Here is a 12,421-nt window from a genome sequence, read left to right on the forward strand (position 1 = left end):
ATGCACAGGCCTCTAAAGGTTGTGATATGGCCTTTTGTTCCCAATAAAGGCTTAGCACGTAAATACCCCGGTTCCGCGTGCTTGTTCAAGTTACCATTGGTGTAGTCCTTTCATTCTCAATGTACTACAAGGTCATAAGTCGTTTTCCCTGGCACCATGGCTTTAGAACGCCGTAAACTACATGCACAGGCCTCTAAAGGCCGTAATATGGCCTCTTGCCGCCTAATAAAAACCTTACACGTAAATCCCCCGGTTCCGCGTGCTTGTGCAAGTTACCATTGGACTAGTCCTTCCACTCTCAATGGACTACAAGGTCATAAGTCGTTTTCCCTAGCACTTTGGTTTTCGAACTCCGTGAACTACATGCACAGACCTCTAAAGGCCGTAATATGGCCTTTCGCCGCCTATTAAAGGCCTTACACGTAAATAACGTGCTCCCACGTTCTTGCGCAGGTTATCATTGGTCTAGTCCTTCCACTCTCCACGGACTGCGACGTCCTAAGTTGTTTTCGCAAGCGCCATGGCTTTAGAACATGGTCAACTACATGCACAGGCTTCTAAAAGCCGTAGTATGGCGTTTTGTTGCCTAATAAAGGCCTTACGTGTAAATCACGTGTTTCCACGCTCTTGCACAGGTTAGTATTGGTCTAGTCCTTCCACTCTCAATGGACTACGACGTCTTAAGTCATTTTCCCCAGAGCCATGGGTTTAGAACGCCGTCAACTACATGCACAGCCCTCTAAAGGCCGTAATGTGGCTTTTGCCGCCTAATAAAGGCCTTACACGTAAATCCCCCGGTTCCACGTGCTTGTGCAGGTTACCATTGGTCTATCCCCTTCACTCTCAATGGACTACAAGGTCGTACGTCGCCTTCCGTGGCATCATGGCTTTAGATCTCCGTCAACTACATGCACAGGCCTCTAAAGGCCGTAATATGGACTTTTGCCGGCCACTAAAGGCCTTACGCGTATATTACGTGCTCCCACGTTCTTGCGCAGGTTACCATTATTCTAGTCCATCCATCCTACATGGACTACGACGTCTTAAGTCGTTTTCCTTGGAACCATGGCTTTAGAACGCCGTCAACTACATGCACAGGCCTCTAAAGGTTACAATATGCTTCTTACGTGCCTAATAAAAGCCTTACGTGTAAATCACGTGTTTCCACGCTCTTGAACAGGTTACCATTGGTCTAGTCCTTCTACTCTCACTGGACTACGACGTCTTAAGTCTTTTTCCCTAGCACCTTGGCTTTAGAACTCCGTCAACTACATGCACAGACCTCTAAAGGCCGTAATATGGCCTTTCGCCGCCTATTAAAGGCCTTACACGTAAATCCCCCGGTTCCACGTGCTTGTGCAGGTTACCATTGGTCTAGTCCTTCCACTCTCAATGGACTACAATGTCATAAGTCATTTTCCTTGGCACCGTGGCTTTAGAACTCTGTCAACTACATGCACAGGCCTCTAAAAGCCATAATATGGCGTTTTGCCGCCTAATAAAGGCCTTGCGTGTAAATCACGTGTTTCCACGCTCTTGCACAGGTTATCATTGGTCTAGTCCTTCCACTCTCCATGGACTGCGACGTCCTAAGTTGTTTTCGCCAGCGCCATGGCTTTAGAACGCCGTCAACTACATGCACAGGCCTCTAAAGGTTGTGATATGGCCTTTTGTTCCCAATAATGGCTTAGCACGTAAATACCCCGGTTCCGCGTGCTTGTTCAAGTTACCATTGGTGTAGTCCTTTCATTTTCAATGTACTACAAGGTCATAAGTCGTTTTCCCTGGCACCATGGCTTTAGAACGCCGTAAACTACATGCACAGTCGTCTAAAGGCCGTAATATGGCCTCTTGCCGCCTAATAAAAACCTTACACGTAAATCTCCCGGTTCCGCGTGCTTGTGCAAGTTACCATTGGACTAGTCCTTCCACTCTCAATGGACTACAAGGTCATAAGTCGTTTTCCCTAGCACCTTGGCTTTAGAACTCCGTCAACTACATGCACAGGCCTCTAAAAGCCGTAATATGGCCTTTTGCCGCCTATTAAAGGCCTTACACGTAAATCGCCCGGTTCCACGTGCTTGTGCAGGTTACCATTGGTCTAGTCCTTCCACTCTCCACGGACTGCGACGTCCTAAGTTGTTTTCGCAAGCGCCATGGCTTTAGAACATCGTCAACTACATGCACAGGCCTCTAAAGGCCGTAGTATGGCGTTTTGTTGCCTAATAAAGGCCTTACGTGTAAATCACGTGTTTCCACGCTCTTGCACAGGTTAGTATTGGTCTAGTCCTTCCACTCTCAATGGACTACGACGTCTTAAGTCATTTTCCCCAAAGACATGGATTTGGAACCCCGTCAACTACATGTACAGGCCTCTAAAGGCCGTAATATGGCTTTTGCTGCCTAATAAAGGCCTTACACGTAAATCCTCCGGTTCCACGGGCTTGTGCAGGTTGCTATTGGTCTAGTCCTTCCACTCTTAATGGACTACAAGGTCGTACGTCGCTTTCCCTGGCACCATGGCTTTAGAACGCCATCAACTACATGCACAGGCCTCTAAAAGCCGTAGTATGGCGTTTTGTTGCCTAATAAAGGCCTTACGTGTAAATCACGTGTTTCCACGCTCTTGCACAGTTTAGTATTGGTCTAGTCATTCCACTGTCAATGGACTACGACGTCTTAAGTCGTTTTCCCTAGCACCTTGGCTTTAGAACTCTGTCAACTACATGCACAGACCTCTAAAGGCCGTAATATGGCCTTTCGCCGCCTATTAAAGGCCTTACACGTAAATAACGTGCTCCCACGTTCTTGCGCAGGTTATCATTGGTCTAGTCCTTCCACTCTCCACGGACTGCGACGTCCTAAGTTGTTTTCCTAAGCGCCATGGCTTTAGAACATCGTCAACTACATGCACAGGCTTCTAAAAGCCGTAGTATGGCGTTTTGTTGCCTAATAAAGGCCTTACGTGTAAATCACGTGTTTCCACGCTCTTGCACAGGTTAGTATTGGTCTAGTCCTTCCACTCTCAATGGACTACGACGTCTTAAGTCATTTTCCCCAGAGCCATGGGTTTAGAACGCCGTCAACTACATGCACAGGCCTCTAAAGGCCGTAATGTGGCTTTTGCCGCCTAATAAAGGCCTTACACGTAAATCCCCCGGTTCCACGTGCTTGTGCAGGTTACCATTGGTCTATCCCCTTCACTCTCAATGGACTACAAGGTCGTACGTCGCCTTCCGTGGCATCATGGCTTTAGATCTCCGTCAACTACATGCACAGGCCTCTAAAGGCCGTAATATGGACTTTTGCCGGCCACTAAAGGCCTTACGCGTATATTACGTGCTCCCACGTTCTTGCGCAGGTTACCATTTTTCTAGTCCATCCATCCTACATGGAATACGACGTCTTAAGTCGTTTTCCTTGGAACCATGGCTTTAGAACGCCGTCAACTACATGCACAGGCCTCTAAAGGTTACAATATGCTTCTTACGTGCCTAATAAAAGCCTTACGTGTAAATCACGTGTTTCCACGCTCTTGAACAGGTTACCATTGGTCTAGTCCTTCTACTCTCACTGGACTACGACGTCTTAAGTCTTTTTCCCTAGCACCTTGGCTTTAGAACTCCGTCAACTACATGCACAGACCTCTAAAAGCCGTAATATGGCCTTTCGCCGCCTATTAAAGGCCTTACACGTAAATCCCCCGGTTCCACGTGCTTGTGCAGGTTACCATTGGTCTATCCCCTTCACTCTCAATGGACTACAAGGTCGTACGTCGCCTTCCGTGGCATCATGGCTTTAGATCTCCGTCAACTACATGCACAGGCCTCTAAAGGCCGTAATATGGACTTTTGCCGGCCACTAAAGGCCTTACGCGTATATTACGTGCTCCCACGTTCTTACGCAGGTTACCATTTTTCTAGTCCATCCATCCTACATGGACTACGACGTCTTAAGTCGTTTTTCTTGGAACCATGGCTTTAGAACGCCGTCAACTACATGCACAGGCCTCTAAAGGTTACAATATGCTTCTTACGTGCCTAATAAAAGCCTTACTTGTAAATCACGTGTTTCCACGCTCTTTAACAGGTTACCATTGGTCTAGTCCTTCTACTCTCACTGGACTACGACGTCTTAAGTCTTTTTCCCTAGCACCTTGGCTTTAGAACTCCGTCAACTACATGCACAGACCTCTGAAGGCCGTAATATGGCCTTTCGCCGCCTATTAAAGGCCTTACACGTAAATAACGTGCTCCCACGTTCTTGCGCAGGTTATCATTGGTCTAGTCCTTCCACTCTCCACGGACTGCGACGTCTTAAGTCGTTTTCCTTGGCACCATGGCTTTAGAACATCGTCAACTACATGCACAGGCCTCTAAAAGCCGTAGTATGGCGTTTTGTTGCCTAATAAAGGCCTTACGTGTAAATCACGTGTTTCCACGCTCTTGAACAGGGTACCATTGGTCTAGTCCTTCTACTCTCACTGGACTACGACGTCTTAAGTCTTTTTCCCCAGAGCTATGGATTTGGAACGCCGTCAACTACATGTACGGGCCTCTAAAGGCCGTAATATGGCTTTTGCTGCCTAATAAAGGCCTTACACGTAAATCCCCCGGTTCCACGGGTTTGTGCAGGTTACTATTGGTCTAGTCCTTCCACTCTTAATGGACTACAAGGTCCTACGTCGCTTTCCCTGGCACCATGGCTTTAGAACGCCATCAACTACATGCACAGGCCTCGAAAAGCCGTAATATGGCCTTTTGCCGCCTATTAAAGGCCTTACACGTAAATCCCCTGGTTCCACGTGCTTGTGCAGGTTACCATTGGTCTAGTCCTTCCACTCACAATAGACTACAATGTCATAAGTCATTTTCCTTGGCACCATGGCTTTAGAACTCTGTCAACTACATGCACAGGCCTCTAAAAGCCATAATATGGCGTTTCGCTGCCTAATAAAGGCCTTGCGTGTAAATCACGTGTTTCCACGCTCTTGCACAGGTTATCATTGGTCTAGTCCTTCCACTCTCCATGGACTGCGACGTCCTAAGTTGTTTTCGCCAGCGCCATGGCTTTAGAACGCCGTCAACTACATGCACAGGCCTCTAAAGGTTGTGATATGGCCTTTTTTTCCCAATAAAGGCTTAGCACGTAAATCCCCCGGTTCCGCGTGCTTGTGCAAGTTACCATTGGTGTAGTCCTTCCATTCTCAATGTACTACAAGGTCATAAGTCGTTTTCCCTGGCACCATGGCTTTAGAACGCCGTAAACTACATGCACAGGCCTCTAAAGGCCGTAATATGGCCTCTTGCCGCCTAATAAAAACCTTACACGTAAATCCCCCGGTTCTGCGTGCTTGTGCAAGTTACCATTGGACTAGTACTTCAACTCTCAATGGACTACAAGGTCATAAGTCGTTTTCCCTAGCACCTTGGCTTTAGAACTCCGTCAACTACATGCACAGGCCTCTAAAAGCCGTAATATGGCCTTTTGCCGCCTATTAAAGGCCTTACACGTAAATCGCCCGGTTCCACGTGCTTGTGCGGGTTACTATTGGTCTAGTCCTTCCACTCTCCACGGACTGCGACGTCCTAAGTTGTTTTCGCAAGCGCCATGGCTTTAGAACATCGTCAACTACATGCACAGGCCTCTAAAGGCCGTAGTATGGCGTTTTGTTGCCTAATAAAGGCCTTACGTGTAAATCACGTGTTTCCACGCTCTTGCACAGGTTAGTATTGGTCTAGTCCTTCTACTCTCAATGGACTACGACGTTTTAAGTCATTTTCCCCAAAGACATGGATTTGGAACCCCGTCAACTACATGTACAGGCCTCTAAAATCCGTAATATGGCCTTTTGCCGCCTATTAAAGGCCTTACACGTAAATCCCCCGGTTCCACGGGTTTGTGCAGGTTGCTATTGGTCTAGTCCTTCCACTCTTAATGGACTACAAGGTCGTACGTCGCTTTTCCTGGCACCATGGCTTTAGAACGCCATCAACTACATGCACAGGCCTCTAAAAGCCGTAGTATGGCGTTTTGTTGCCTAATAAAGGCCTTACGTGTAAATCACGTGTTTCCACGCTCTTGCACAGGTTAGTATTGGTCTAGTCCTTCCACTGTCAATGGACTACGACGTTTTAAGTCATTTTCCACAGAGCCATGGGTTTAGAACGCCGTCAACTACATGCACAGGCCTCTAAAGGCCGTAATGTGGCTTTTGCCGCCTAATGAAGGCCTTACACGTAAATCCCCCGGTTCCACGTGCTTGTGCAGGTTACCATTGGTCTATCCCCTTCACTCTCAATGGACTACAAGGTCGTACGTCGCCTTCCCTGGCATCATGGCTTTAGAACTCCGTCAACTACATGCACAGGCCTCTAAAGGCCGTAATATGGACTTTTGCCGGCCACTAAAGGCCTTACGCGTATGTTACGCGCTCCCACGTTCTTGCGCAGGTTACCATTTTTCTAGTCCATCCATCCTACATGGACTACGACGTCTTAAGTCGTTTTCCTTGGCACCATGGCTTTAGAACGCCGTCAACTACATGCACAGGCCTCTAAAGGTTACAATATGCTTTTTACATGCCTAATAAAAGCCTTACGTGTAAATCACGTGTTTCCACGCTCTTGAACAGGGTACCATTGGTCTAGTCCTTCTACTCTCATTGGACTACGACGTCTTAAGTCTTTTTCCCCAGAGCCATGGATTTGGAACTCCGTCAACTACATGTACAGGCCTCTAAAGGCCGTAATATGGCTTTTGCTGCCTAATAAAGGCCTTACACGTAAATCCCCCGGTTCCACGGGTTTGTGCAGGTTACTATTGGTCTAGTCCTTCCACTCTTAATGGACTACAAGGTCGTACGTCGCTTTCCCTGGCACCATGGCTTTAGAACGGCATCAACTACATGCACAGGCCTCTAAAAGCCGTAATATGGCCTTTTGCCGCCTATTAAAGGCCTTACACGTAAATCCTCAGGTTCCACGTGCTTGTGCAGGTTACCATTGGTCTAGTCCTTCCACTCTCAATGTACTACAAGGTCATAAGTCGTTTTCCCTGGCACCATGGCTTTAGAACGCCGTAAACTACATGCACAGGCCTCTAAAGGCCGTAATATGGACTTTTGCCGGCCACTAAAGGCCTTACGCGTATATTACGTGCTCCCACGTTCTTGCGCATGTTACCATTTTTCTAGTCCATCCATCCTACATGGACTACGACGTCTTAAGTCGTTTTCCTTGGAACCATGGCTTTAGAACCCCGTCAACTACATGCACAGGCCTCTAAAGGTTGTGATATGGCCTTTTGTTCCCAATAAAGGCTTAGCACGTAAATCCCCCGGTTGCGCGTGCTTGTGCAGGTTACCATTGGTCTATCCCCTTCACTCTCAATGGACTACAAGGTCGTACGTCGCCTTCCGTGGCATCATGGCTTTAGATCTCCGTCAACTACATGCACAGGCCTCTAAAGGCCGTAATATGGACTTTTGCCGGCCACTAAAGGCCTTACGCGTATGTTACGCGCTCCCACGTTCTTGCGCAGGTTACCATTTTTCTAGTCCATCCATCCTACATGGACTACGACGTCTTAAGTCGTTTTCCTTGGCACCATGGCTTTAGAACGCCGTCAACTACATGCACAGGCCTCTAAAGGTTACAATATGCTTTTTACATGCCTAATAAAAGCCTTACGTGTAAATCACGTGTTTCCACGCTCTTGAACAGGGTACCATTGGTCTAGTCCTTCTACTCTCATTGGACTACGACGTCTTAAGTCTTTTTCCCCAGAGCCATGGATTTGGAACTCCGTCAACTACATGTACAGGCCTCTAAAGGCCGTAATATGGCTTTTGCTGCCTAATAAAGGCCTTACACGTAAATCCCCCGGTTCCACGGGTTTGTGCAGGTTACTATTGGTCTAGTCCTTCCACTCTTAATGGACTACAAGGTCGTACGTCGCTTTCCCTGGCACCATGGCTTTAGAACGGCATCAACTACATGCACAGGCCTCTAAAAGCCGTAATATGGCCTTTTGCCGCCTATTAAAGGCCTTACACGTAAATCCTCAGGTTCCACGTGCTTGTGCAGGTTACCATTGGTCTAGTCCTTCCACTCTCAATGTACTACAAGGTCATAAGTCGTTTTCCCTGGCACCATGGCTTTAGAACGCCGTAAACTACATGCACAGGCCTCTAAAGGCCGTAATATGGACTTTTGCCGGCCACTAAAGGCCTTACGCGTATATTACGTGCTCCCACGTTCTTGCGCATGTTACCATTTTTCTAGTCCATCCATCCTACATGGACTACGACGTCTTAAGTCGTTTTCCTTGGAACCATGGCTTTAGAACCCCGTCAACTACATGCACAGGCCTCTAAAGGTTGTGATATGGCCTTTTGTTCCCAATAAAGGCTTAGCACGTAAATCCCCCGGTTGCGCGTGCTTGTGCAGGTTACCATTGGTCTATCCCCTTCACTCTCAATGGACTACAAGGTCGTACGTCGCCTTCCGTGGCATCATGGCTTTAGATCTCCGTCAACTACATGCACAGGCCTCTAAAGACCGTAATATGGACTTTTGCCGGCCACTAAAGGCCATACGCGTATATTACGTGCTCCCACGTTCTTGCGCAGGTTACCATTTTTCTAGTCCATCCATCCTACATGGACTACGACGTCTTAAGTCGTTTTCCTTGGAACCATGGCTTTAGAACGCCGTCAACTACATGCACAGGCCTCTAAAGGTTACAATATGCTTCTTACGTGCCTAATAAAAGCCTTACTTGTAAATCACGTGTTTCCACGCTCTTTAACAGGTTACCATTGGTCTAGTCCTTCTACTCTCACTGGACTACGACGTCTTAAGTCTTTTTCCCTAGCACCTTGGCTTTAGAACTCCGTCAACTACATGCACAGACCTCTGAAGGCCGTAATATGGCCTTTCGCCGCCTATTAAAGGCCTTACACGTAAATAACGTGCTCCCACGTTCTTGCGCAGGTTATCATTGGTCTAGTCCTTCCACTCTCCACGGACTGCGACGTCTTAAGTCGTTTTCCTTGGCACCATGGCTTTAGAACATCGTCAATTACATGCACAGGCCTCTAAAAGCCGTAGTATGGCGTTTTGTTGCCTAATAAAGGCCTTACGTGTAAATCACGTGTTTCCACGCTCTTGAACAGGGTACCATTGGTCTAGTCCTTCTACTCTCACTGGACTACGAGGTCTTAAGTCTTTTTCCCCAGAGCTATGGATTTGGAACGCCGTCAACTACATGTACGGGCCTCTAACCCTATTCGTACCGGGGCTTTTTTGACGTTCAAATCCCAGGGGCGCGCTGATTGAGCGCACCCCCAAGAAAATCTTTCGCATAAAAGCGGTGAACCTGATTTTTTTACAGTAACATTATGTATCTATATTGTACCAAAAAACACCTACTTTGGATGTTTTCAAGCTAAATTACATTCTCACTGCCCCAATCAACATGAGCGGCTGAAAAAAAAGGGCGAAAAATAAGGATTTTTCAAAAAAATGTCCCTAAAGAAGGTTTTTTGACATGAATTAGTTTTTTTACACCAAAACCCTGCTATTAGTATAAAACATGACAAAAATAAACAAAAAGAAGTAAAATAATGTCAGTAAGGTTCATATCATCAGCTGAAACCAGAACGTTCATTTCTTTGAACACGACATACATTTTTGTATCATATGGGCCTGACACGTTGTATTGCCACATGATTGACAAAGTGATTTGACACACGGAATAGATTTTTTCTTTTGGGAATAATTTTCTCCTGCATTCTCAGCCTGACAAACAGTACACCGTTTCCTTGTTTCTGCAAATGCAGGACCAATAGCTGCACGCGGTTCCGGATTACATTGCGCATTACCCAAGACAAGATTTATTTTTTGTTTTGTGATGGACAACATACCATTTTGACTTCTTTTTTGTATGGTTGGTTTCACCAATTCCATGACTAATTGAAAGGCGTATTCAAAAGACTTTTGTTGTAGCGGATCAATACCTTTATTCAGTGAATATATCGTCGAAGAATTTACTCGAGCGGTATCCAACATGTAAGAAAACATAACAAACGTCCACTTTCTTGACTTTGTCTTCGTCGTGTGAAACCCCATCCTCTGATCCACAATATCAGTACCCCCCTTTGTAAAGTCATATAGTTTATATAACCCCAATTTGTGGCAATTATCATCCTTGGTTGTACCTAGGATTGGTTCTAGTGTTGACAACATGAGTACATTTTTCTTTCCGTTTGAAGTTTTCACTACATATGAAGATAAGGACAGCGGCCCATCTTTTTGCCAATACACTTCACTGGACAGTGGCTCTCTTTGTTTGAAATCTTTCATTTCAATTGGAATTCCTTTCCTGTTGATCTGCATTGTACCAACACAAGTGATATCCCTTTCATACAACCAAAGCGCAAGCGGGATTGATGTATATAATCTGTCGAAAGATATATTACGTCCGGCCAGCGAGACAACATTTGATAGTTGTTTTATCATGTATTTTACTATTTCCTCAGTGCCTGGTACATAATAAATTCCTGGATCTCCCTGTGGTTTGCCGCTATATGGAGCTGCAAGGAATGTATACGGATATCGTGCTGCATTTATGGCTTTCAGTAATAAACCGTATTTGGCGGGTTTGTTGGGATTGTACTGTTTGAAACTTATCTGTGTCCTCATTGGATACAGGGTTTCATCAAGTGATAGATAGTCGCCCGGTACAAGGCATGACATGCATTCATAATTGAAAGATTCAAAAACTTCACGCATTGCCGCAAAACGGTCATGTTTCCATCTTTCATCTCTTGTTGTCTCGTCGTCAAAACAAAGGTTTGTACGTATAAAAAAAAACCTATTTCTCGACATAGTGGCGCTGAATATTGGCGGACCATATTGGTTTGAGAATAATCTATGAGCAGATATACAGTTTAGTTTGTATAGTCCTCGATATAGGTACAATCCAATAAATGCATAAATTTCTTCAACAGAGGTTTCTTTCATGTACGAATACCTACTATTTTGCGTCAAGAAATTATCGGGTAGTTTGGACAGAGTGCGTCTAATCTTTCTGTTGGTGCACAACAAAATGTTATTCACAATTTCAGGAGTGAAGTAGAGCTCAAAAGCAGAACGGGGTGATGCAGTTTCACAAGCTTTTGGTTGTGGGCCTTGTCGTCCAGTAATAACATTTGCACGATTATTTCGACCAACATTTCCAGCTTGTGGCTGATTCTGGAAAGTACGAATTATGTCATTTTTCTTCTTATTATCTATTTTGAAAATGCTTTGGATAGACTTTGATTCTGGTGGTATTGGAAAAACGTTATAATTTTCTAAATTTGTAGCGGCAGCAATACTGTTTACTAAGCGATATTTCGTAAGTCGACGTCTCCTCAAATGGTTTGCTCCGGCTTCCTCTTCACTTTCGGACGCATCATTGTCAGCATCACCTACACGGTCATCGTTATCATGTTGATGATCCTCTTCTTCAACTATTTCTTTATCTATGAGACAAACAAAAATACTAAAAATAAATTATCACACATTTTGAAACATATTTTGCTTCTCGCAACCAATGCGCCATATATATACGCGAAGTTAGACAGAGAGATTATATATATGTATATATAATATAGCTATATATATTACCAATTTCACCGCACAATTCTTCCAAATCATCTTCATCATCAAGTTCTTCATCCATAGCTTCGTCTACGTTATCTTCTTCAATAAATCTCAATATATTTTGAATGGCTTCCTCAGATGAAATTCTAGCCTTTTTCGGTCCCATTTTGTAATTTTTTTATTAGACTAATAATATATAAAGGGGTAATTTATGTCACAAACGCAATAATTATATTTTTTATTATATATAAGCCCTCTTTGCTATACCATCTATCCTATTTATCTAATTAACATCAATAAGACTGAAAATATAACACAATTCGAAATATTTCATTTTTCGCTTTTGCGCCTTTTTTGACATTGGCCCCATAATGGCCGCAAAACATAAATTTTTCAGAAAAAAAATTTGCCGGTCTTAACCGCCCTAAAAAAATATTAAAAGTCTGCGAAGCTCATGCGGGTCGCTTAATTTTTCATGAAAAGCCGCATAAAAATGTGAAAGGGTGCGCTCATTCAGCGCACTCCCGGTACAAATAGGACTAAAGGCCGTAATATGGCTTTTGCTGCCTAATAAAGGCCTTACACGTAAATCCCCCGGTTCCACGGGTTTGTGCAGGTTACTATTGGTCTAGTCCTTCCACTCTTAATGGACTACAAGGTCCTACGTCGCTTTCCCTGGCACCATGGCTTTAGAACGCCATCAACTACATGCACAGGCCTCTAAAAGCCGTAATATGGCCTTTTGCCGCCTATTAAAGGCCTTACACGTA

The 12,421-nt window shown here is 45.0% G+C and overlaps 1 protein-coding gene across 1 annotated transcript; it reads right to left on the reverse strand.

Moving 5' to 3' along the window:
- Positions 1-9,450: 9,450 nt before the first annotated feature.
- LOC130648281 (piggyBac transposable element-derived protein 1-like) lies at positions 9,451-11,817 on the reverse strand. The gene is made up of 3 exons (XM_057454322.1): positions 11,676-11,817; positions 9,692-11,530; positions 9,451-9,488 (listed from the first exon to the last, which is right to left on the reverse strand). Exons 1-3 carry the CDS (start codon positions 11,815-11,817, stop codon positions 9,451-9,453), a joined length of 2,019 nt encoding a protein of 672 aa, XP_057310305.1.
- Between the last annotated feature and the right edge of the window lie 604 nt (positions 11,818-12,421).

Source organism: Hydractinia symbiolongicarpus, chromosome 6 (genome assembly GCF_029227915.1).
Source record: "Hydractinia symbiolongicarpus strain clone_291-10 chromosome 6, HSymV2.1, whole genome shotgun sequence".
In the NCBI taxonomy this organism is placed as follows: domain Eukaryota; kingdom Metazoa; phylum Cnidaria; class Hydrozoa; order Anthoathecata; family Hydractiniidae; genus Hydractinia; species Hydractinia symbiolongicarpus.

What these genes read in the sequence shown, in the direction of transcription:
- LOC130648281 (XM_057454322.1), bottom strand. Translation starts at nt 11,817, where the DNA reads ATGGGACCGAAAAAGGCTAGAATTTCATCTGAGGAAGCCATTCAAAAT. An exon ending in AGAATTGTGCGGTGAAATTG is followed by an intron (nt 11,531 to 11,675) that starts GTAATATATATA and finishes TTTGTCTCATAG; the next exon opens with ATAAAGAAATAGTTGAAGAA. An exon ending in GGCCCATATGATACAAAAAT is followed by an intron (nt 9,489 to 9,691) that starts GTATGTCGTGTT and finishes CTTTTTTTTCAG; the next exon opens with CCGCTCATGTTGATTGGGGC.